Here is a 26,541-nt window from a genome sequence, read left to right as displayed (position 1 = left end):
CTCCTGCACAAGGTCACAACAATCAACTTAATAAACAATATAAACTACTAAAATACCTCTGGAAAAATATTTTTATATCAACTGAATTGCTTATTTTGTTTATCTAGCTGCCTATAATCTATTGGATTTCATATTTATTTCATTTTAGTGTTGAAATAATATTACAGCAAGTGAGGTATGTATTAAACGTACACTGAATAAAAGTTGCTGTTTTGTTTGCACATTAAGAGTTGACTAGTGAAGAGTGGTCCGTAGGATCCAGATCGAGGACAACCTTGGCGCTCACACTACACAGGTGTGCGACGTGGGAATTGGAGCAGCCGCTGACACACCTCCCTGTCACTGAACAAGGTCGTTTCTTTGGGTCACGTGACCCGTTTTGCCGGTCAATAAAGGTGCGAGCTGGGCAGGCTCATCGTGGTCTGTCATGATGAGGGGGCTTTTTGTGTTGGCCGTGCTGCTCGTTGCCGCTCTGGGCAAGGAGACGTTTGAGGGGTGAGTTCGTGACATATAATTATATTTGAACACAATGTAGAGTACGTATACTGTATTACAGTATGTATACTGTATGTAGACTCCAGTACTATTATAATAGTGTGTGTCAAAAGTTGTATTTCTTCCTCAAAGACATCAGGTCCTTCGCATTGTAGCAAAGGATGAACTCCGGTTGTCTCTTCTCACGCAGCTGGAGGACATGGAGGAGTTTGGGGTCAGACAACATCACATCAAAGCAAAACTCAAAATTAATCTGAAATTCAATTGACTTATATTGAGTGTGTGTGTATGTGCAATGTTTTCAGCTGGACTTCTGGATGGAGGCAACTGACGTGGACACTTTTGCGGACGTCCGAGTTCCTCTCCATAGTCTGGAAGCTGTGAAGCTTTTCCTGGAGAGCAACGACATCGACTACTCCATCATGATTGAAGACCTGCAGGTGGGGCGACGGTCATTGTAGTCATTTGTTCATGAGTTGGTCTTTTGTTCATACATACTTTCATTAGTAGATGAGTTAGCTTGTTGGTCCGTTAGTTATTCGTAAGTCAGCCAATCTTTCAGTTGTTGAATCAGTGAATCGTTCATCCATTTTTTGTTATGCAGTGAGTCAGTCTCTCGCACTTTTGTCAGTTAATGAAATTAACTGTTTGTTGGTTAATTTGTTAGTACAGAGTTAGGTTAGGACACCATGACTTTGTAATACACAGATGTAGGACTAGAACTGCATCACCTGCCAGACATCTTCAGCCTTGGTAGAAGTCAGCGCTATATTAAGAGACATTTGAATGGAACTCGTGGCGGCACGGCGATCAAGTGGTTAGCGTGCAGAGCCTCACAGCTAGGAGACCAGGGTTCAATTCCACCCTCGGCCATCTCTGTGTGGAGTTTGCATGTTCTCCCCGTGCATGCGTGGGTACTCCGGTTTCCTCACACATTCCAAAAACATGCTAGGTTAATTGGCGACTCCAAATTGTCCATAGGTATGAATGTGAGTGTGAATGGTTGTTTGTCTATATGTGCCCTGTGATTGGCTGGCGACCAGTCCAGGGTGTACCCCGCCTCTCGCCCAAAGACAGCTGGGATAGGATACCCTGGTGAGGAAAAGCGGTAGAAAATGAATGAATGAATGAATGAATGGAACTCGTGGCGGCACGGCGATCGAGTGGTTAGCGTGCAGAGCCTCACAGCTAGGAGACCGGGGTTCAATTCCACCCTCGGCCATCTCTGTGTGGAGTTTGCATGTTCTCCCCGTGCATGCGTGGGTTTTCTCCGGGTACTCCGGTTTCCTCCCACATTCCAAAAACATGCTAGGTTAATTGGTGACTCCAAATTGTCCATAGGTATGAATGTGAGTGTGAATGGTTGTTTGTCTATATGTGCAGTCCAGTCCAGGGTGTACCCCGCCTCTCGCCCAAAGACAGCACCAGGCTCCAGCACCCCCCGCGACCCTCATGAGGAAAAAAAACAGTAGAAAATGAATGAATGAATGAATTGTGTTCTCTGGTCCTCAGGACATGCTGGATGAGGAGCAGGAAGAGATGGATGCTTCTGCTCGTCAAGCTGAGCCCAGAAACACAGACAGTTTTGACTTCTCCAGATATCACAGCATCAGCGAGGTTGGAGTGACAGCGATACTCAAACTATTTATTTCTTTGCTATATATATATATATATATATACGAGACTCTGAGACTGGTGATCTTGGTTTTGTTGTGGTAGCTGTACAGGTTCCAGGACATGCTGGTTGCTGAGAATCCCAAACTGGTCAGCAAGCTGGTGATTGGTCAGAGTTACGAGCGTCGCCCCCTCAACGTGCTCAAGGTTAACCCAACAACAATGCAGGCTGACCTTGGAACAACTTTGTTGATCTTTACCTTTATGACACTGACTGACACACTTTTTTTAGTTCAGTACCGGTGGAAGCAAGCGCCCCGCCATCTGGATCGACACTGGGATCCACTCCAGGGAGTGGGTGACCCAGGCTAGCGGTGCCTGGTTTGCCAAGAAGGTGCTGTAAAGTCTCTCAGTGTCATTTTCATGTTCTGACAGTTGTGTACGTCGCTTTCAGATTGTGACCGACTACGGCCGCGACCCCGTGCTCACCGCCATCCTCAACAAGATGGACATCTTCCTGGAGATGGTCACCAACCCTGACGGATACTACTACACCCACACAAATGTGAGCCAGGAATATCTTATCCTATCTATTGGTCTCAGTAGGACCAACTGGAACACTTGACATGATGTTTGTGTCTGTGATGTTTCCAGAACCGCATGTGGCGCAAGACCAGAAAGCCCAATCCTGGTTCCAGCTGTGTCGGTGTTGACCCCAACAGAAACTGGGATGCTGGTTTTGGAGGTAACATCTCGGATGCTCTGCCTGCGTAACTTAAATTTCTGAAGATCAGATTTAGGAATTGTTAAAAGTTGTCTTTAGTAATGCTTTCCCTATAATGACTGTAGGACCCGGAGCCAGCGGTAACACTTGCTCCGAGACCTATCGTGGACCCAGGGCCCACTCCGAGTCAGAGGTTAAGTCCATTGTGGACTTTGTGAAGTCTCACGGCAACATCAAGGGCTTTGTGTCCATCCACTCGTACTCCCAGATGTTGCTGTACCCTTACGGCTACACCAGGACCCCCGTCAGGGACCAGGCTGAACTGGTACCAGCTAAATGTTCACCATCATGGTCTCATTTGTCCTGGTGCTACTCATACATACAATAACACGTTGTTTCATTGTGTTTTCTGCAGCACAGTCTGGCCAAGAAAGCCATCACTGACCTGGCCTCTCTGTACCGCACTCGTTACAGATATGGAAGCATCATCAACACCATCTGTAAGTTCTTTTTTAACCTCCAAACAGACGTTTTGTCATCATAAAGGCTTTGTTTGTTGTAGTTGTACAAGAATACAAATTCAGTGCAGACCAAGGCCTGAACGATACTTCAACCCTTCCAATTTTTTTTTTTTTCTCAACATCCTCTCCATGAAAAAAACCCCAAAACAAAACTACTGACTATTGCTGACAGCCAGAGAAAGCAGCACAGCTTTTGGTCTTATGTTGCCATATTTTCAATTGCAAATGTTAACATGTATGACATGAATCATCATTTGACAAGCCTGTCTGACTCATTTCATTGTAAAACCTTGATGTTCCACTCCAGTCCTGTTGGGTGGCAGTAATCCACATTACAAAATGCCACACACAGCTTCTTCTGCTGGATCTGGTGATTCATTCATTCATTCATTTACTACCGCTTATCCTCACGAGGGTTGCGGGGCGGGCTGGAGCCTATCCCAGCGTACGCCCTGGACTGATGGCCAGCCAATCACAGGGCACATATAGACAACCATTCACACTCACATTCATACCTATGGACAATTTGGAGTCACCAATTAACCTAACATGTTTTGGGAATGTGGGAGGAAACTGGAGTACCTACGCATGCACGGGGAGAACATGCAAACTCCACACAGAGATGCCTGAGGGTGGAATCGAACTCGGGTCTCCTAGCTATGTGGCCTTGAGTTTGACTCCTGTGTCCTCATTATGCAGATGAAAAGATACATTTTTATCCTTTCCTGCCACAGACCAAGCCAGTGGCGGCACTATCGACTGGACATACAACCAGGGCATCAAGTACTCCTTCACCTTCGAGCTGAGGGACACAGGACGTTACGGCTTCATGCTGCCCGCCAATCAGATCATCCCCACGGCCAGGGAGACGTGGTTGGCACTCATGGCCATCATGGACCACACCTCCAAGAACCTGTACTAATGTAAGAGCACCACTGTAGGAGGAAGGTATTGTGACTCCAATTAGACCATTAAAAAAACTCAAGTCTCTGATTGTTGGCAGTCTTTTGTATAGAACAATGATGGTTTTGGAATTTAATCAAATTAATTAACATCTCACATCTCTAAAGGCATGCATATTAGGCGCAGTTCTCTGTATGGTTTTGCAAAATCAAAAATTTTCAGTATCATCGTTGTAAAAGCAGAATTTTTGTATTGGATGTTTAGCTTGTACTGGTAAAACATAATAGTGTACTTGTGTGACCGTCCATCAATAATTAGTGTCCAAGTTACTGTAATAGATACTGCACATCAATAATTAATCAGTGAAGTCCATAAATTCTTTCCTTTAGGATCTGTAGTGTAGTAGTAGCACAGTTATGGTGTAAAACCGCTAAAGCTAATGTGGAGTTGATCACATGTTCATATTTAATCAGGCTGCAGAAATCAAAATGAGAAATGTATTCACAAAATAATAAATTATCAACATGATTAAACTATTATTTTTAAACTAATAAATATCAAAAATAGATTTAACCAGTGACACAATAACATGAAATAATTCCAGTAAACCATTTTATTAAATCATGAGACCAGACCAGATTTCAAGGCCACGTAGAAGAAAAAAGAAATAAATCACTTCTGTTCACATGATCTTTGGGATGTGAAGCCCACAACAAGGAAGGCAGCAAAACTTTGTTACACTGGCAATGCAACAGTGAATCAAACACACATTCATTCATTCCAACACGATCAGTCTTCATCACCAAATAAAACTGTCAAGACATTTGTGTGACAGTACAGCATTAGAAATGCGTCTTATTGTACTCACATTCAGTGGTTCAGGACTTAGGTAGGTGGTATATACACACGCCAAACACACACGCACACTCAGACATTTTGTCCCAGCTGGCCATGACCAGCGTGCACATTAAATATTAATAAAAATACTTACATGATCCACAGATCTGAGTAGTGACATCTTCATTGGAGTGCAAACACATTCATTGACTGTGTTAGCAGAAACTAATGCTGCCAGCAGGAGAAAATACTTCACTCTTGGGTGAGGGGATGGGCGGGGCTACTTCCAGGGCCTATGAACCCGACCGCTGTCCCTCCCGGACAGAGAGGACATCTGACGGCTTTGAACACTGGAGACTTTGGACAGACTGCTACAGGTGGACATGCGACTGGACGTACGACCTGAACAAAACAAGTTGGAAAGAGTTGAAAAGAGTTGAGAAACTGTGCATGATTGTGTGCACCTGTACATAACGCAGCAGTTGCTGATGAGCATAAATAATACCTTATCGCCGCTATTTTCCATAGAACATCAGTAGTTAGTTGCTACTATCGACAGGCCAGTTGTAGCACATCACAGAAAAGGAGCACTTGATTTGTACACTCTCCAGCACAGTACAGGTAACCTCTTTATTAGTTGTCTGAGATATTTTTTTTCGGTTTTATCGGAATGACATCATATAATTAAGTCTTAGTACTGTAATGTAGCGCAATCATTGTTTGGGGGTAAAATTATGTATTTTTGTAGTATTTCCAATCGGGTCCATAAGGTATATTTTCCAGTAAGTATTGAGTAATAATTTGCTGTTGTGTTGTATTCAATGAGGACATTAAAAAATGTAAATAAATGCTAACTTACTGCTGCTACTCGTGATGGCAATGTTGTCCAGCTGCCCCTCAATCCTGGAAAGTTCGTCCGCAGTAAACCTCCATCTTTTCTCCGCCACTTGCGAGAATGGCGGCGGCGGCGGTGGAATGCACTTCTTCCACTTTGTCGGTTCGGGAGGAGGCAGGCAGGTAGGAGGCAGGGGCCCAGTCGTCATCCCCTCTGGGAATTTCTGAGCAATGACCTTGAGACCTTAATTGAAGGACACCATTGTTGGAACAACATCATCTCGGTAAAGTCATTGTGGTGATGTTCAGGCTTCGCTTGACCTCCGCTGAGCAGGAAGAGGTTGTCAAAGCCTCGTTGATGCATGATGGTGGCCGCTTGGCTGGCGATGCGCTCATCCTCGTCGTACACAATGATAATCTTGCCAGAGGCATTTTTCTACACGTGTGCAGGGTTAAGAGCCAAGATGTTTAAACATAAAGTTGGATTCACACATCATTGCTGTCTTATGGAACCAATATGGAGGTTGTGTGACTGGGCATAGCACCAAATGTGGTCACCACTTTGTATCAAAACTAAAATTATATTGTTACTCCTTAACTTTTTAGACCGGTAGGACAGTTGAAAAAAAAATGTATGTGGGAATTTTCTTGACATCTTAATAGTAACACTGCTTCACTTATTTTTTCACTTGCATGACAGTTGTGTATGGTAAAAAAAAGTTCTAATATGCCTGTTTTTTAATCTTAATATTATTATTATTAGTATTAGTATTGTTAACACTATAAGTTATTTATAAACTGTTACTTTACATGCTTGTATGACAATTCATGGTAAAAAAAACAAAACAAAACTGTCTTTATGGCTTAACACTGCTTCACTAATTTATTGAATGACTGTGTAGAATGTTAAAAAAAATGTGTGTTTTACCGAAAATCTTATTAACATATGCTTAACTTATTTTTACGCTTGTATGACAGAAAATGTTTTCTTTGCTACTTTACATTAACACTACTTTATTTTTGCAATTGGATTGCAGTAAAAACATTTAACCTGCGTGTTTTGTCTTTACACTGTAATAACAATATTTTAAAAAAAACAGGTAAAAAAATGAAATATGCATGTTTTATCTTTATATCTTAATATGAACACTGCTTCACTTATTATTACACTTGTATGCCAAGGATACATAGTCCAGTACTTCCCTGGTGTAGGGATTCATGGTCCGCGACAGCATGGCGATGGGGAAACTGTGGGCTGCAGGGAGTACAAAAGCCAAAAGATGAAGATATGTTCTTGTGGCGGGACGAGGGGGGGACCACATACCGCTGATGATGTGGCATTGCTCGTACTGATCGCGCTCACGCACGTCCAGCAGCAGGTAGGGGCAGTCTGGGTACGGCTTATTGGCGTCTGGCTCATCCAGCGGCTTGGCTTTGTCCCCGTTCATGTTCAGCTCGCCAACACCATTGATGACGCTGCAAAAAAAGCGTACATCACTTATACGTCTCATGAAACATGACGTTTGTACACTATCAGGTTTTGAAGCGCTACCTTAACAGCGTGGACCTGGGGGGCTGGCTGTGTTCCTGGTCCTGTATGCTGTGCTGAGTCTCGGACAGTGGCGAGGTCTCTGCTGAGCCATTAGCGTGTTTGGACTCTATCACAGCGTCACCTTCTGCAAGGAGAGACTAGTCACCCTGGGTGGAGTCCGGTTATTGTTTAAGGTTTTGTGTGTTACCGTCAAGGCTGTGAGATGAATCGCCACTGATGCCTTCAGTGAGGTCTGACACAGACGCCACCTGAAGTATCTGATGTGAAAAACAAATATCAAAGTCACACGTCAGGAAACACATACATTAATACAGCTTCATTTCTTTTTATGACTGCTAAGAATGTTAAAATGTCACCTGAAACATTGCATGTATACTTCATAAAGCATTTATGATGGCCAAGGTTTGATCCTGGAACAGATTATTTCGATTGCCATCATTTCCCATTGGAAAAATAAACAATCTAAACAAATTAGAGGTTTGACAATATATTAAAGGAGACCTCTTATGCAAATTTTTCTACACTTTGTATTGAGTTGTGGACTCCTATAGAGTAGCTACACATGATAACCCGCACAGAAAGTTTTCTACATATTACAGAATCTGCACCTATTCCAGCTGTATATCCTAAGATATATCCTTTATATCCTTAAAGTCCCATATTTTTCTCTTGCTGGTCGGGAATCTGAAACTCCAACCACATCTGCCTGATGATTGCCTCTTTAGGCAAGTTAGCCTTCCATCACCCTTCCAGTCCGGCTTCCTTCCCCGTCACAGCACTGAAACTGCACTCATCAAAATCACCAATGATCTCCTCACTGCAGCTGACACCGGTTCACTTTCTATTCTCATCCTCCTTGACCTGAGTGCGGCCTTTGACACCATCTCACACCCCATCCTCCTCAGTAGACTCTCCGAAATTGGCATCTCCCACACCCCCCTCCACTGGTTCCATTCTTATCTCACAGACCGCACTCAGTTCATTCAGCTTAAATCTTTCTCCTCCGACCCCTCCCCAGTCACCACAGGTGTGCCCCAGGGCTCTGTCCTGGGGCCCCTTCTTTTCATAACCTACCTTCTCCCCCTCGGCCATATCTTCCGTAAATTTAACATTCATTTTCACTGCTTCGTGGATGACACCCAGCTCTACCTCTCTTCCAAACCCAACTCTACACTCCCACCCCCCTCCCTCACCTCCTGTCTCTCTGAAATAAAATCATGGTTCACCTCCAACTTTCTGAAACTTAACAGCAATAAAACTGAATTCTTACTCATTGGCACCAAATCCACCCTATCTAAAGTTGACTCCTCTCTCTCCATCGACAGCTCCTTAGTCTCTCCCTCCCCGCAGGTCAAGAGTCTGGGTGTCATCCTCGACAGCACTCTATCTTTCCAATCCCACATCAATAACGACACCAGGTCAGCTTACTTTCATCTGCGCTCCATCAATCGTCTACGCCCCTCCCTCACCCCCCACACCACCGCCATCCTCGTCCATAGCCTTGTCACTTCCCGCATTGACTATTGTAACGCTCTCCTCTTTGGCCTCCCTCACAAATCCCTCCATAAACTTCAACTGGTTCAGAACTCTGCTGCCCGGATCATCACCAGGACCCCCTCATTCCACCACATCACCCCCATCCTGCAGCAACTCCACTGGCTCCCCGTGAAACAAAGAATTAACTACAAAATCCTTCTTTACACCTACAAGTCCATCCATAACCTTGCCCCCCCTTACCTCTCTGACCTCATCCACATTCTTAAGCCATCCCGTTCCCTCAGATCTTCCGCGTCCCTCCATCTCACTGTTCCCTCTGCACGCCTTAGCACTATGGGGAGCAGAGCTTTCAGCCGCTCTGCTCCCCAACTCTGGAACTCTCTGCCACCAGACCTCCGTAACTCTGCCACCCTTCCCATTCTCAAAACCCATCTGTTTAAACTTGCCTATTCCCTCTAACAGCTTCACATGGTCCCCCCTCTCCCGATTTATTGTATGCTCTTATTTATTGTTTGTTGTCTTTTATCTTGTATTTTATATTGGTGTTTTTATCTCCTGTACAGCGACCTTGGGTGTCCTGAAAGGCGCTTTTAAATAAAATGTATTATTATTATTATTATCAACTTGAACATTGAATTCACTTGAACAAATATTTTCTGGAAGCCATTGCTCTGTGTCACAGTGAGAGCAGTGAAACAATGCAGCAGAGGTGGGGAGGGCAAGCATACAGCTTGTACCTGGGCACGCTCATATAAGTTTATCCGGCAGTGATGTCACAGTGAGCTGGTGTTAGAAAAAAAAAAACTCTGAGCGTTCAGAGCCATACCAAACTTCTTTCAGGGCTCTTCCACGTACAACTGCACTGCATCATTGTAATTATTTTGACGCTAAAAAGGCAACCAAATTAATAGGAAGTGTGTGTGCCACAATAATCCAGCAGGCATTTTTACTATGATTCTTGTTACAAAGCCTCACCAATTCTGCAAATGTTGACACTTTGAAGCGTTTGAAGATTTCACCCCTGTTGCACTTGTAGTCTGAATGACAAAAAAAGAAAAAGCAATCAAAGTCAATGTGTCAATCATCATATGACATGACATGTATACAGCTAATAACAGCGTGTGGCACATCACTCACTCTTTTTAATGTCCTCAAGACGCTCCAAATATTTAGTGAGGCTGACTCCTGTGTTAAGACACAAACACGTATAGTTAAGACATTAGAAAACTCTTGAATTATATTTTTAGAATTAGCAATGAGTACCAAACCTGTGTCCAGTTTTGTTTTGATGTGCTGATACTTTGCATTCTTCGGTATGCGTTTTCTCATGTACTTTGATCCAAGAAAAGACAATTCAATGTGAAGGTTTTTTTTAAGAAAAATAATTTAAAGGCTCAGCTGGGGCGTCAGAATAGTTTGCAGGTGCTCTGTGGTTGGCATGGAAACAGCTACAACGGCAGCTAGCCAGCTATGATAGCTTCTGCCCGTTAATCATCGTATCAGCTTAAATGTACACAAATTTTACACACATTAGCCAGATAAATATGTAAACTACAAGTATTGATAGTTCAAATTACCTGATCGCCGCCGATGCCCCTGTACAGCGACATCTTCCACTCCTAAGAACGCAAAGACTCGAGACCAAACTCGACGTTTGTTCACACCTAAATGTGCTTCAAAACTCACTCCGATAAAATAACTTTGCTCTACAAAGTTGTGCTTCAAAAGACAATCTTGTGGTTCTTATTTAAAAAAAATTTTTACCGGAGCTTTCCTTCGCTAACACGCGAAGAACTGACTAACCGAATGACGAGTTATCGCTCCACACTCACAAGGCGAACGTCAGCAACACAACAAGGGGACGTGGTTTTAAGACAGCATCTCAAGGAGAGAGACATGACAATGTCGCCTTGACATCATCACAATCATTACATCAACGACAACCCGACGTATTCATTGAGACATCATACTCGTGTCAGATAGCTTAGCTCTTAGCTAGCTAGCAGTCAGTTCTCTCAGATGTCTCTGAATGGGGTATAAATGTCTTCACCTAACAGTGCAGCGTGACAAAGCATTTCAAAGCTTCTAAAAGTCAAAAGAAAGAAAACAATAGAGACCAGAGTGTACAATTTAGCGTGTGCAACAATAGTTTAAAAGGCCTCGTAGACATAAACAAGCTATGCAGTAATACCTTAATCTTAAAATAACATCTGCACCATGAACGCAACTTCAAATGAGAATTTAAACCTCCAGGTCTCTTCAACTGTTGCGCTGATTGGACTGTACGAGAGTTTTTAACCAATCACAGTCACTGACACTAGTGGTGGGCAAAACAGTTCATTTGAGTGAACCTGATCATTCCGGTTCATTCAGTAGAAAGATCCGTTCATTTCGGTCAATTGGTTGTTTAGCCAGTGATCCCCCCTGTGCAGAGATCCGGTCAGCCGTGTCGAGTCAGTCCGTTCACGTTTGTTCCGACCCACAGCTCAACAACAAGTGATGACGTAGTTTGAAATTCATTCATTCATTAATTCATTTTCTACCACTTTTCCTCACGATGGTCGCGGGGGTGCTATTCTCCAGCCAATAAAAAAGCATTTGCAACTGAACCGACTGAACGGGTATTTTAGGGGCGGTGACCTCGTTCAAACCGTTCACAAAAAAGAACTAGTTCTTTTGACCTGTTCGTTCATGACCGACACACCACTAACTGACACTACCTCACTGGCCAGTATGGTTGCTAAGCGGCGAAAAACGCTTTACTTCATTGACGAGGCGGCTACATCATTTTTTAGCTATTTTCTCTGGATATGAAGTCACATCGTCATCCACTTTCGATGACTATGTCACCGGACGAGCGCTGTTCATTCAATTTGGCATTAATCACGAATACTGCAGATATTGTATTCGCAATGATGACTTAGTTTTCTCGTACTTTTCTCGTGCCCCTACGATGTGTATGCAATCCACCTACTAGCTGTTGTGCAAACTGTAAAACTACTACTGCACAAATGCATTTAAATTCAAGCGCAAACACGTAAAGAGTTGCCTGGGGAGGCGGAATTATTTTATCTGGGTTCGACTGGTCTGGTCTCGGGAGTTTCCTGAGGGCGCAATGTTTGACTGTCATGGAGGAAGCGTTCAAGTAACACAGCTATAACGCTGTCACACAATGGCCTCAGTATTGGTAATATTTTTGCATTTTTTGGACGAATGGAATTGAAAAACTCGTGTTAATAGTAGCTGATTAAGCGACATTGCTAGCTAAGTGTGTGCTAAGAGGATTTGCAAAGTGGGGCGCTGTTTATGTTTATGTAAAAATCCTACTGCTGGCTGCTGAGTTTGTCCTTAGTATTGTCTGAACACAATTTGTGTGACACTAAACGGTGGACAAATGAAAAAAAGACATTGCAAATATGTTTGTGTTGCTTGCAGGAGGATCCCTGCGTGGAAAGGACCTTTAAGGGCCACAAAGATGCTGTTACCTGTGTACATTTCAGTCCAAACACTAAGCAAATAGGTAACGTCAGCAGCGACTATACCATTCTGTTTTATTTTATCATTTATTTGTGCTTGCAGCATTTACTAACGTAAGATACAGGGCTACAGGATGTGGATTATTGATTATATGCAGCTATAGTCATGATAATCATACTTTTGTAGAGCATTTTAGTCAGTCTTTTTTAGGAAGGCCTGATAAGAGGGCATTGCAATAACAATCTCAAATTAGCACCTCAGCAACTTGAAATAATATTTAATATAGAGTTACAGTGTATAGATAAATTAGCTGCAACAAGTTTATGTCTATGTACATCTATGTTTGAATTATTTTTTTCTCTGGTGTTCCCTTAGCCTCTGGTTCCGCAGACAAGAGCTTGATGATCTGGAATCTGTCCCCCAAGGGGAGGTCTCTGCGCTTCGTCAACCATCAGGATGTCGTTACCTCGGTGCAGTTCTGCCCCGTGGGAAGCTTGGTGGCGACCTCCTCCAAGGACAGGATGGTACGACTGTGGAAGCCGACAATGTAGGTCACTTTAAACTACAGTGTGGGGCTCCCCCAAGAGTTGGAAGACAATATTTCAGAGTGTGCAAAAATGTTGGAAAAATACACACTGCACACATTTTTGCTGAAATGTTAAAGTATATTAAATGATGAGTCAGGTGAGTAATTAATTGTAGAAATACAGACAGCAAAAATGCATCACGTAAAAAGAAAAACACTGAAATATGAGGGGTGTCACAGGACCTCCTGTCACAAGATCTTACGATATTAAAACGTTTACCAGATTTCTCGTGCAGAAAAAATGTCCACTATGCCTGTGACCATAATAAATAATTAATCACACAATAAATTAAAATGAACGTAATAATTTTGTCGCAATATATTGCCATGTGCATGCATATCTATTTTCCTCGTCTCTTGACAAGTTTGGACCATAGAACAACAGCACGAATGGAGTGAGCCCTTTTGTCAGTCATACTTTGTTAGTCTTTGTCTCTGTGAGTGGAGGTAAAAAAAATAGTACATTGCAGTACATTGTATTTTTGATATTTTTTTAATTGAACATTTTTTAAAAGTAATCTTAAATTCTTGTTCTTGTATATTTTGTGTATCGGCTCGTGAACTCAACTCTAGTTGATACTGATATACAAAAATAAATAAAATAATACCGGTGTATATACTGTGTATAATGTATGAAATGTTTGTTTTAGAAAATTTAAAAAAATACTTTAATTTCCAGTATGAGTTACAAATGTTTGGATGCACCTTATATGATGATTTTTCAGCATAAAATGTTATTTTTTCATAGTAATATAGCTTTATTAACATTTTGGATCGATTGAGAGTGCTGTAGCTATTAATAAAAAAACAACAACAATTTCACTAAGAGTAAATCAGAGTGCCGTCAAAGTTCATTTTTTGTGTGCTTGACAGGAAAGGAGAGTCCACGGTGTTCAAAGCACACACAGCCACCGTGCGCAGTGTCGCCTTTTCCCATGATGGCCAAAGGCTTGTGACTGCATCCGACGACAAGACCCTGAAAGTGTGGAGTGTCGGCCGGCGATGTTTCATGTACTCGCTAACTCAGCACACCAACTGGGTGCGATGCGCCAGGTAACACAATGCACCGTTTTCTTTGAATAGTAGAAGTACAGCAAGGGGACAAAGTTGGATCTTAATCAATGACACTTGTAAGATTTTAAGTTGGAAAAAAATGGCCTCTTACTAGCCGGGATAGCCATAGCAGCTGAAATGCAGACATGGGCTTGAGAGCTCTTCAAGTTTATTTCGCCAGACCGTGCAACAGCATTTCCCCCAGCACACACAGGCCTCCCCCAAACAATTTCACCCAGCCCCTTTTATCCATGAAGGGCCAACCATAGTTCCCAATGAGAGGGTGAGGCAATACGTCTAAAAGATACCCTATTTACATTTATAACACCCTTCTTTTATGTTACCAATAGTACCACACTGAAGATTCACTTCCTGTATACATTTAAGCACTCGATTACACATAACAACTTAGATTACCCAACTACAACCCAGTTAATCCCCCCTCCTACAGGTGACACTTGGGAGAGTCCAATCAAGGTGATCAGCCTCTGGCCTGCACTCACATGGGCACGCCTCCATGTTTGTGCCCCGACCAATCACCTCAAAAAAAGGAGAAACTGATGAGAAATTAGGAACAAAACCAATGACTTCTAATTGAAAAACTAACTAACTAAAGTGGCAATTCATTCATTCATTTGCCACTGCTTTTGCTTTTCCTCACGAGGGTCGCGGGGGTGCTGGAGCCTATCCCAGCTGTCTTCGGGCAAGAGGCAGGGTACACCCTGGACCTCGCCAGCCAATCACAGGGCACATTTAGACAAACAACCATTCACACTCACATTCATACCTATGGACAATTTGGAGTCGCCAATTAACCTAGCATGTTTTTGGAATGTCGGAGGAAACCGGAGTACCCGGAGAAAACCCACGCATGCAAACATGCAAACTCCACACAGAGATGGCCGAGGGTGGGATTGAACCCTGGTCTCCTAGCTGTGAGGTCTGCGCGCTAACCACTCGACCGCCGTGCAGTAAAGTGGCAATTAAACAACTTAAATGGCAACCAAATATAATCAAAGTACTAACCAGAATATATGTGTAAATAACAAAAGCCAACTATATACACAAATAGAAACATGACAGTGTGTAGGTGGGGCATACACAACACTTCTGACAACAATGTTTCGAAGAAAGTGAAAATGAAACAATGTAAAACAGTCAGAAAAGTGGAGAAATGTTGGTCAAAGCCACTGGCTCAATTGCTGCAAACCATGAAGGATACAAATGGTATCTTTGAACATGTGAAAGGATCTGTTCCTATGAAATGGACAGTGATAACTAAGCAGCATACTGGTTTCATTATTGACACTTCCTCCAAATGCTATTAAGGGTCTTAAATTTTGATGCTATTCCCCATTGTGTTTTTGTTGTCATTTAAAGTGCTGATTGTGACTTGTTGCCGTGTAGGTTTTCTCACGATGGCCGCCTCATAGTTTCCTGTGGGGATGATGGCACCGTCAGACTGTGGGACACGTACAGCAAAAACTGCATCAACTGCTTCAGTGATTACTGCGGGTAAAAAAAAAAAAAAAAGACCCCAACAATTTTGTTAATTTTTGTTCCTTCAAAGCATCTACTGTACGTCTGAGCCTTCCCTGTGTGTCCTACATATTCCAGTTCAGCAACCTTTGTGGACTTCAACTCAAGAGGCACCTGTATCGCATCGTCTGGGGCTGACAGCACGCTTAAAATCTGGGACATACGCACCAATAAGCTCATCCAGCACTACCAAGGTAGAGCAACCACAGAAAAATACTTTTGTTTTTACTTTTGTATGAATTGTTGAATGAATGAATTGTTTGTCTCACAGTCCACAGTGCAGGCATCAACAGCTTCTCCTTCCACCCGTCCGATAACTACATGATCAGCGGCTCTAGCGATGGCACAATCAAGATTCTGGACCTACTAGAGGGACGCCCCATCTATACGCTGCATGGACACAAGGTCGGTGTGCTAAAATAAACTTGGTGACACACAATTCAGTCTTTGCTTTGAGTGCTGTTCTCATGCAAGAGAAGCATATCTATGTAAAATTGAACCTGGCTCAAAACTACAGAGAAATTAAGTTGTAATTTTATGTTTGTAGTTAAGTAGTTTACTGGAAACAACCATTAAAGTGAAGTAGACTGCTCATCAGAGACCATAGCTTAAAAATCCTGAAATGCCCTAAAATAGAAATATCGTATACCGTATTTTCTGCACTATAAGGTGCACTTAAAAGCCTTTCATTTTCTCAAAAATCTACGGTGTGCTTATTATCTGGTGCGACTTACAGTATGTGTGCACTGAGTTCCAAAATCTGTAAAAATGTTGTTGCGCTCTGCTTGATTGATTGTCAGACCATTTCCTGTTGACACAGAGACGTAATACGATATTGGACATTGTTGTAAACAGGGCGTTCAAAGTGAGAGAGCGATGGATGAAAGACAGCGAACAAACCTTTCCCAAGACTGGCAGTTACGCCAGGCAATGGATGCTTGGGCTAAGGTGTCTGCTTTAACTGAAAGCCTGCATCATTGCTGAAAAGCCACCTGACGAGACTGACTCCGACAATGATGAGAGGGAACCCGACATGTTTGATGGCATTGTTTCATAACACTTTAAAATTACTGCGTCCAACCTCAGCAGCAACAGCGTGCCGCAAGAGCTCAAATATCTAGCCTCTTTCAAAGAGAGAAAGCTTTTTTGCCTTTGCCATCAAATATCATGAAAATGCCATTGAATCCACATTTTTGTTAAGATTTTGGCTTTAAAAGCTGTTGTCTTTCGATCAGCTGAAATTGCTTGCTCAAAACATTTTTTTTCACTCACATTTTTTTCTTTTTGCATTTTGAAGCTCTAGTAAGAGCCTCCTTAATATCCAACATTACAAAATATCAATTTTTGCAATTTTTTAACTGGACTTAAAATTTTGATTGGGAGTGTATTGAAAAATTATTATCATTTCTGGTCAGAACATCAGTAATTGTTTCTTGCAATCAATCAATATTAGTATTTTTCAATAAACACTAGCTTTTTCTAAAGAACTATGCCTTTCTCCCAATCATATAATGTAATGCTAAATCAAATCAAATCAAATCAAATCAACTTTATTTGTATAGCACTTTCCCTGCAAAGAAATGCAACACAAAGTGCTTTACAGAATTAAAACCATTTCCACAATTAAAAGGAAAAAACAATGAAGCAAAAAGAAAGCCCCTCCCTCCCACCCTCCATACTAGACCCACACACGCACACACACCCACACACGCAAGCACACAATCACACACAGTAGGGAGACATGGCTAAAACAGGTCAAATAATTTTTTAGCTATGCTTGCCAAGTTATACTAATGCTGAACTAATTCTATCATTGATATTTTGATATATTGTATTTTATATATTTCTTGATATTTCTATGTAATTTTTTTTACTGTGTTAATGTTTATTCTCATAATACTGTATATACTAGGTTGATCAATCCCTGAATTAACAAAGAAAAAATAAATTTTATTGCTTGTGTTTTTATGCTTTCAGGCCGCTGTACTCACTGTGTCTTTTTCTGGTGCTGGGGATCACTTTGCTTCTGGAGGAGTGGATTCTAAGGTTGGTGGTTGTTAATGAATATATCTCTAAGGTAGAGATATTGGCACTTAATCCATTCATGAATCAATGAGAGTTTGGACTTGAGTCCTGGGTTGTCCCTGAATCGTCATTCGTCATTCTTTGTCTTCCATCCATTCATTTTCTATACCGCTTTTCCTCACTAGGGTCGCGGGCATGCTGGAGCCTATCCCAGCTGGGGATGGCCGGGGTACACCCTGGACTGGTCGCCAGCCAATCACAGGGCACATATAGACAAACAACCATTCACACTCACATTCATACCTATGGACAATTTGGGGTTGCCAATGAAGCTAACATGTTTTTGGATGTGGGAGGAAACTGGGAGAACATGCAAACTCCACACAGAGATGCCCGAGTGGGGGATTGAACTCGGGTCTCCTAGTTGTGTGGCCTACAAGCTAACCACTCACAGTTTGGAAAATTGAATCCTTTGTGGGGATACTTTTGTGTTATTTATTGTTAATATAATAAATCGTAAAATGTGAGTAATGCTCTCAGGTGATTTTGTGGAAGACAAACTTTGACACCAAATCCTACCGGGAAGTTCTCCAGCAACACAGCAGGAGGTCCACGCCCATTCCCTCTCCCCACCTGACTGACATCCACCCCCGCGCACCGTACCCTCACCTGGCACAGCCTCCAGACATTCAGGTCACCCGCCATCGCCGCTGTGAAGATTATCTTTCAATATTTTTCAGAAATGTTTGAATGTGTCGGTGTGTCTTTGTGTGTCCTCGCAGGTCAGTCCAGCCGTGGCAGACACCCAAACACCTGACCCACACGTCACAGAGATACGGGACTCTGGTCAAGACAACATTGTGAGTCACAACGTTATGAAAGATCATATTCAGGATTTCCCCTGAATGTTTTGAAGCTGTGTACACACTTTTTTCAGCATGCAAGTTACAAGTCAAATAGCTCTTCCTCTTAGTATAAAACGTATAGTGTAACATACTGTTTAAATAAAATCTAACCAGTAAACTTTCATATTTCAACTTCACATACTACTAATGATTACTATTTCACAATCACAGTTTCAGAGTTTACAGGTTATCAAAATAGTTGATTTCATAAGTAATTCACAATTCAATTCAATATTGCAATAGAGATAATTGCTTGTTATTCCTTGATGGTTGTGTACATAACCTGAGTAGTATGTCAGTCAAAATAGCATTTAGTTTACATTCAGTTCATTTATTACGTCTGACTAGCAAAGATTACAGATATACAAAAAATAACAAGGTTTATGCAAAAATTCACCCCGGTCCACAGGCAATGCTGTTTTACCAGCTATGACCGCCAGGTGGTACTGCAGGCCGACTTCTTAGTTCCAGAACTACTGCCAGCTATCAAAGAGTGCTACTGTTCCTCGTGTTTCTGCGTTTGAATACTTACAAGTTGTTTCTTTTGAGATAAATAATAATGATTGTTTGTCTTACAATAGGGAAACTAGGAAATATTCATAAGTGTATGAGTTAAGAGCAGCATAGGAGGAGACGTTTTAAATTTGATGTTCTCTATTGTTCACTTCTACTGCCGCCCTTTATTGAAACATGGCGGTGACCACATACAAATAAAAGAAAGAATTTGGGGCCACTTTGATGCATTTTGTACATTAAAGACGCTAAAAGCAATCCAGCATCGATCAATATATGCTAAGTTAACTGAACAAAACATGTTGGCTTTGAGTGAGAGACGACAAAACTAAATTGTGTAGTATCTAATAATATATCGTAATAACAGTCCATTTTAAAAATGAACGAATGGCCCTTGTGATGCATAACCATAACCATCAACCAAAGCATATTAATTAACCATAACATTTACACAAATTTGCTATAATTCAGTATGTTGCGGTACCTTTGAACAAAATTATTAATGTCTCTAAAATGAGCGTGCGTAAAATGTAGCTATCATGTCAGTGTTAGTTTTCTCTCACTGTGTGTGTGTGTGTGTGTCTGTGTGTGTGTGTGTTGGCCTACTTGTGTCATTGTGTGCTGCTTTGCCTGTGGCCTGAGGACAGCATCCATGAATGGAGTGAGCCAAGTGGAAGTCATGACAAATCTCCTTGATTGGTGCCAGTAAACACACACAAACGGCGACGGCTAACATGGACGCCCCGTGAAGGGATTCAGTACTGCAGCCTATATGTAGGAGTGGAAGGAGTCGAGGCTTTTAATTGTTGTTCATCCACTTGGATTTAGTGGCTTAGGACTCAGGTTGTCATTATAGCACTGTCTAGTGTTGGTGAGGTCAAGACATTTGTATCCTCAATCCTCAATTCGATACACTAACTTCAGTTGTAAATGGTGGGAGAATAGGATCAATTATGGATTATTGGTGATATTCAAGAGACTTGAGGTATTATGCTACTAGTGTGGTTGTAATGTTGCAGCATGGCGACACCTGCTAGTTGATCACATGATCAAAACACCAGTTTTTGGGTGTATTGCTGTGACAATATTATCGACATTTCGTCTTTTTGGTTTGTTTGGAAACCTCTCATTGAATCTCAAATCCTCTGCTGTGGAATTGTCAGCAACCTCCTCCCACTCTTCCTCCTCCTCCTCCTCCTCTAGCTTTGAACACTGGGGCATGTGAAGGCATGTGCTGCTCGCCCAGATAGAAGTGGCGAGATCACACGGAGAGATGGAGGGAAGTGAAGATCACAGTTATTCGGCGATGGAGGATGGTGCGGGTGAGCGTTGGAGGGAGGCGCAGTTGAGGGGTGCTCAAGCGCAAGAGTACACGTGCCGGTGCTCGGGCCCCCCGGGGGGCCTCGACCGGCATGCATCTGCAGCGCCAGCTAATAATAGACAAGCCAGAATCTCTGACAACCGCAACTGGATTGTAGTACACATTCTCACCAGGGGTGGTGCTGTCATTCACATGCAACGACACGCATCTTCATCCTTTTGTGTGTGTTTGTGAATGAGTTTCATTTATGTGTGTGTGTCTTTTTCATGGTTTGTGGGGACTCTTTTATACAGAGATCTTGCAATTATTATTATTATTATTATTGTTTTTTATTTTTATTTTTATTTTTATCTGCCTGTCTCTTTTACACAGAAATACTGTATGTAGGCATCTATTAAGGTACAGGTGTTTATTTGTTCACCCCACCTAATTGAGACATAGTATATGTTACAGTCGGAACAACCAATATTCACTGTGGCATACAAAAGACATATAAAAGTAAAAAAAAAGAAACAGCTTGAACATTGTGTTTCAATGTCTATATTAAGCAAAATGCAGTACATGCATTGTAACGATGTACAATGTTGTAGTAGCGGTGTGGGTATCGGACATGAAAGAGTGGTATTTGGTCATCCGGACTATCTATCGAAGGTGGAAACAACGACACGGGGAGAAGAGCAGAAGAAATCTGGTTATAACAAGCAGGGTGAAACAGGGTAATGGCAGTGTATTAATAGTGTGGGTTTCATGCTGAGTGTGCATGTTTGTATCGTCATCTCCCCATCCTTGCCGGTAGTCCTCAGTCACTCTACTCCATCCCAGCCTCCTCCTCCTCCTCCTCCACCTCCTGAGTGCTTTCCCTTCTGCCCTGCCTCCATGTTTCCCTTCCATCATTCTAACAGTTCCCAGCGTAGGCTGATACGTGACGAGTGGAGTGTGTGTGTGTGTGTGTGTGGTGGGGAGGCATGGAAGAAATTGGCCCGAGGTTGGTATGTGGCTCGATTCTGGAGATTTCTCAACTCAGTGTGTCCCCAATTATTAATGTCGACTTGGTCGATTTGGTTGATTGATGATAAAACTTCATTTTAATTTTAATGGGACCCTTATTATATTGTGTTTTATACACAACACATAAATAAATAGCATTACATGAGATAACTGCTGCTGTTGCTTCAACATGCATGAATGTTGTTTTGCGACTTGGCGGAGGGATGAAGTTGAAGCACAACAAATGTTATCTCCAGACATCAGTGGCCTTTGTGACGAATGGACTCATAATTGTAGCAGAACAGATGAGCAGAGATTTAGGCCCTCGGCTCTGGATAAAACTTGCAATGACGCATGGCACAGTGTTTGAAATTCCCTGAGGGCTGAGTCTTTTTTTTTGCGTTATCGACACTTATTATCTCAATTAAACAGTAAACTTTGCGTCATTCCAGCCCAGTCCGCACTGACAATCATCTGACATTGCAACTGGCTGTTATGCTAACAAACTGGGGGCCCGCTGCACAAAAGAAGGTTGCAGACATCCATGATAAATGACTGAGCTGAGCTGAACCAACCCAAAATAAGAGAATCCAAGCTTAATTGGTTGTACAGTAGACACAGATCAATCAAGCCAGGTGAAACCAATCCTGGATCAGTGCTTATGTTCGTCTATTCCTTGAATAGACCTCCGCCGATAGCGAGGTCTCACTAAACCCACTCACTAAACAGTGAGTTTAATTGAACTTCTACTATTTAACAATACACTTATCATATTTTTGTCATTAATCTTCTGCCACAAATCCATCAAATTGCTCATCTTCTGCATCTGAATTGAACAACTGCATGAATCTCTCCATCAAACATGCGGGGTTCCCTCTTTTCATTGTGGTAGTCAATCTCATTGTCAATGATGCCAGCTTTCACCAAAGGTCTGACAACAGTTAAAGCCGATACCTTTGCCCAAGCATCCACAATCCATTTACACATGGTGGCGTAATTCGCCCGGCGCTGCTTCCATGTTCGCCATCTGTTCAAGCATCGCTGTCAACTTCACTTTGAACGCCCTGTTTATTTGAAGAGGTTGGAGTTCCTACTGGAATGATGGCAAGCTCCATTTTCATTTGCTTCACTTGGTTTTTCACAGTAGCGGAGAGATAGGCACAATGTCGTTTTGTAGCCCCGGAGGTGTGGCAGACGTTAAGCGTACATATTGTACTTATCACATACTGTTCTCTGATTGGTTTATCACTGTATTATGTCCATTCATTCACTTTCTATACAGCTTATCCTCACAAGGATAAGGACTTATCTTGGGCATGCTGGACCCTATCCCAGCTGTCTTCGGGCGAGAGGTGGGGTACACCCTGGACTGGTCGCCAGCCAATCACAGGGCACATATAGACAAACAACCATTCACACTCACATTCATACCTATGGACAATTTGGAGTCACCAATTAACCTAGCATGTTTTTGGAATGTGGGAGGAAACCGGAGTACCCGGAGAAAACCCAAGCACGGGGTGAACATGCAAACACAGAGAAGCCTGAGGAGGGAATCGAACCCAGGTCTCCTAGCTCTTGTGTGCTAACCAGTCAACCACCATGCAGTTAGTATGTAATTATGTTCTCTATTTGGTTTATCGCTGCACAGTGTTACATCCCTGTGTCAGCAGGAAATGTTGAAGTAGCACAACAAAATTTTTACAGATTTTGGAACTCAGTGCACACAAAAGGCACCTCGTTGATTTTTCAGTGCATCTTATAGTGCAGAAAATACGGTATGTCAGAATATATCCCACTTTCCACGATCTCACTTTTGTGCAACCAGATCATGGATAAGTTGAGCCAGGATAACCAAGATATCCCAGCTTAATCCATTATCCTAGTTTTGTACAACAGGCCCCTGATTTGACCGTAAACAAAAACATCCTCCCATCCAACCACTACACCTGAGGCCTGTATTACAAAGCTGGATTTCACCATATTCAGGATAAGTTTGAGTATATTTGACAAGCACTGTAACACTGTAATGTTTTAATGCAGCTCCAAGCATGTGTCTGTGTGTGTGTGTGTGTGTATTTGTGCGTTAAAAGAGGTGATTAGTTAGCAGACTGGTGTGATTGTGTTACCCGCGCCGTCTTGCATGTCACTGCAGACGATCAACGGGACGCCAAAGTGACTAGACATGGTGTCCTCTAACGACCGCTCTCCTGTGCCCGGACATTTGCGGTTATTTGTCCTTCCATTGCGGTTGTTTGTCCTTCCATTGTGTGTCTGTGGTGGAATTCTGATCTGTGTGTGTGTGTGTGTCTGTGAGATTGTTGCACAACAGTGTGCACGTTCACACACATTGCTGCACCTCGTGTCGAGCTTCCTGTGCAGGGGGATGTTGGGAGATTGAATTGCGCCGGAGGTTTATATTCTATATTTAGATTCCGGAGAGGAGAGCAGGAGTGACAAGATGCGGCGGAAACGAGCTAAAGATAGCAAGCGCTCCGAGGAGAGGAAGGGGGTGCGGGGGTGGGGGGGATCCTTCTTTCCACCAGGACAAGGACTCCCAGAGGCTGCACAGGAACACACAAACATGCACCCGGCATGTCTCACACTTTTAAAGTTTTCACATTCTCGGTCTCTCAAGTATATTTACATTTACTTTCCAAAGTGCTGATCCTGGACAAAATGATGGAATAAAATGGTTTCTCAAATATAAGGGCTGTGGGTACTATACTGTTTATAGTATTATACTATAATATTAAATTTTACTGACTACACCGGCAGAGGAAAAGCAGAGTCAATAGAGTTTTGCCCTGCCTGCTAACTGTTTAGCTGAAGTCTGCTGGGCCGTGACACGCCAGCGTCTTGGAACTTGATCTTCCTCATCAAAGTTACAAAAGGAGGGCAAACCTCATCACTAATTCAGGAGGATTCTCTCTTCGGATTCCTTCCTGTCCTTTCCCGCTCCTGCCTCACCTTACCTCTCTGGACCTTTCCGTCCCTCCCTTTTATCTCAGCCTTATGCAACACACACTTAACAGGCGCAGGGGTGTGGATTTGCCCTCAACACAATGTGTATGCTCAGCTCAACAGCAGTGTAAGGTGCATTCATTCATTTAAACCAGGGGTCTCAAACTCAATTTACCTGTGGGCCACCGGAGCTAGGTTCTGGGTGAAGCCGGGCTGCATCAGGTTGTCAAAAAAAAACCCAAAACGCATTTATTAAAAACTGGAAAAAAAATCAATGAAAAAACTATCTTCAATGCTTTTGCTTCTGCTATACCCTACACTTTTTCAGTATTTTGGTTCCGGTTTTCCACACCAAAATATCTGATAAAACATTCCACTGTTCTCAAATATCTTAATTTTTATTTTTCTATACACAAAATAAGATAAAAAAATAAATAAACAAATTAAGAATAAACACAATAAATCAATCAATCAGTAATAAATAAGTAAAATAATAATAAAACAGCAAATAAGAAAAACATAAGAAACCACATACAGTTGGTAGAGAAATTATTTTTTTCCGATTCAAATGTACAGTATTAACTGTTATTTGACCTTTTAACATGAACATTCATGAAACTTAATAATTTTACCCAATTAGCAAGTTAGCATCGTACTCAGTTCCATCTGGGAGCAGCGTCGTAACTTTAACAACATGTTTAATGAGATGCTTTATCTTGACGTGTATTTTCCGTTTTATTCCAAATCATTTCCTGCATTTATTTGTACCCAGCGTCATAAGCCTTTAGCTTCATTGCTAATCCAAAGCAAAACAGGGCGGGGTAACAGGGTGGGGTAACAGTATGTCCGGGGCAAAATCATTTTAATTGTGTCCGGTGTGCACACAGCTTTAAGCTGTCATTTCAACATTAAACTTTGGTATCAAGGTGGGGGCCTCAAACTAGCGTCTCGCGGGACGCATTTGGCCCACCGGCCGCGAGTTTGAGACCCCTGATTTAAACCTTATTGTAACAGTACTTGAAGTGTTTAACTTATGGGTGTAATTATTCATCTAATACATCATTATCAGTAAAGAAATTACTGACTCACTGACCGTAGCTCTTCGCCATTCGGCTGTGGCGTTTGTGTGTCCTTGATGGTGCTTGTCGCATCTGCCATTGTGTAATAATCCCGTGTCAGAATCCGTGAGCCGAGGATTCATTTGTTCCGGCCGTGTAGCTTCTGCCTTCCCTTGGTCTGGGGTCCGACTGGCTTCTTATGCCATTTGGGTGCAGAGCGTTTCGTTGGTGTTGTGGGTTTTCTAGGAAGGAGTGCATGCGGCCATGCGGCATTCATAGTTGCACTGTTGGCTATTGTTTACAGCATCGGCTGCGAGTAACAGCTGACTGCCAATACAGCAAGCAACAGCTAGCTAGCTAGGACAACAACAGGGAGAGCGAGGGAACACTGTATCTGCCCATAACTAAATCCATCACTTTGAGACAACACAAGCCTCCTGAGACCCAGAAAAATTAAAGTTGCTGTTTTTTACGTTAAATATTTGTCTTGGGTGACAACAATATGCTGCAGTATTTTTCATATCAGAAAATGTGTTCTATTTTTATGCCATGTCCTCTGCAGTTGACGCAGTAGGTAGTGCCAGTTTAATAATTATTTTATCCATCATATTTTCTGTTGCTCTGTAAAATAAAAGACATTACTAATGCTCAATCAATCTGTTATATGTGAACATGTTACATTGACATTGAACATAAAAAATATTGCAAAACGTCATTGGTTTTAGTATTTTGTCAATTTCATGCCGTACCTTTTCATATAAAAAATGTAAGAAGTTTTATTTAAGTCCTCGTGGCCACCACAAAAGACACAGTCAAACTGTGGTTTTTCAATCTAACCAGTCAGTCACAACCACATTGATCGGCGACTTGATTTTAGCTGTCCTCATCTTGCTTAGAAGAATCTGAGCACGACAGAGCATAGAAAAGCCTGGTGCTTTGCCTGTCCCTTGTGACGGCCTCATGTTTTTTTCATAATATCGCTTTTTGTTTGCTTCTTTCTCATGTGAGGAGTCAAATCTTGTAGTCGTCTGCAGATTTGCCTTAACCCGATTGACCTCTTTCTTTCTCCTTGGAAACCTTGTGAACCTTGGAAAGAACACATTCAAAGACAAAAGTGCAAGGCAGCTTTAATACAA

At 42.3% G+C, this 26,541-nt stretch overlaps 3 protein-coding genes across 5 annotated transcripts in view; 2 read left to right on the top strand and 1 right to left on the bottom strand.

The window, feature by feature from the left end:
* The first annotated feature begins 233 nt into the window (after nt 1-233).
* Nucleotides 234-4,344, top strand: cpa5 (carboxypeptidase A5). Its single transcript, XM_058075904.1, has 11 exons — nt 234-495; nt 628-709; nt 801-935; nt 2,008-2,112; nt 2,215-2,316; nt 2,402-2,503; nt 2,564-2,674; nt 2,764-2,854; nt 2,959-3,158; nt 3,249-3,333; nt 4,089-4,344. Exons 1-11 carry the CDS (start codon nt 428-430, stop codon nt 4,274-4,276), a joined length of 1,269 nt encoding a protein of 422 aa, XP_057931887.1. The 5' UTR covers nt 234-427; the 3' UTR covers nt 4,277-4,344.
* A 495-nt stretch (nt 4,345-4,839) lies between these two features.
* On the bottom strand, nt 4,840-11,213 carry cep41 (centrosomal protein 41). 2 transcript variants are annotated; one of them, XM_058075906.1, is made up of 11 exons: nt 10,555-11,213; nt 10,246-10,309; nt 10,115-10,162; nt 9,953-10,014; nt 7,668-7,737; nt 7,481-7,601; nt 7,253-7,404; nt 7,116-7,183; nt 6,250-6,364; nt 5,954-6,172; nt 4,840-5,496 (listed from the first exon to the last, which is right to left on the bottom strand). In XM_058075906.1, exons 1-11 carry the CDS (start codon nt 10,585-10,587, stop codon nt 5,375-5,377), a joined length of 1,074 nt encoding a protein of 357 aa, XP_057931889.1. In that variant the 5' UTR covers nt 10,588-11,213; the 3' UTR covers nt 4,840-5,374. The 2 variants fall into 2 exon arrangements, with proteins under 2 accessions (XP_057931889.1, XP_057931888.1); XM_058075905.1 differs by having other exon boundaries at nt 7,481-7,604; nt 10,555-11,211.
* A 489-nt stretch (nt 11,214-11,702) lies between these two features.
* The window catches only part of poc1b (POC1 centriolar protein B), a 35,651-nt gene continuing 20,812 nt past the window's right edge, over nt 11,703-26,541 (top strand). For both annotated transcript variants that reach the window (XM_058076233.1, XM_058076232.1), the window contains exons 1-10: nt 11,703-12,164; nt 12,413-12,497; nt 12,830-13,001; nt 13,914-14,093; nt 15,501-15,608; nt 15,711-15,826; nt 15,904-16,037; nt 17,610-17,678; nt 18,198-18,350; nt 18,440-18,517. In XM_058076233.1, the coding sequence (XP_057932216.1) occupies nt 12,150-12,164; nt 12,413-12,497; nt 12,830-13,001; nt 13,914-14,093; nt 15,501-15,608; nt 15,711-15,826; nt 15,904-16,037; nt 17,610-17,678; nt 18,198-18,350; nt 18,440-18,517 (1,110 nt within the window). In that variant the 5' untranslated portion in view covers nt 11,703-12,149. The remainder of the gene's footprint in view (nt 12,165-12,412; nt 12,498-12,829; nt 13,002-13,913; nt 14,094-15,500; nt 15,609-15,710; nt 15,827-15,903; nt 16,038-17,609; nt 17,679-18,197; nt 18,351-18,439; nt 18,518-26,541) is intronic.

Source organism: Doryrhamphus excisus, chromosome 6, assembly GCF_030265055.1.
Source record: "Doryrhamphus excisus isolate RoL2022-K1 chromosome 6, RoL_Dexc_1.0, whole genome shotgun sequence".
Taxonomy (NCBI): domain Eukaryota; kingdom Metazoa; phylum Chordata; class Actinopteri; order Syngnathiformes; family Syngnathidae; genus Doryrhamphus; species Doryrhamphus excisus.
This window is presented reverse-complemented; position numbering and strand designations above follow the sequence as displayed.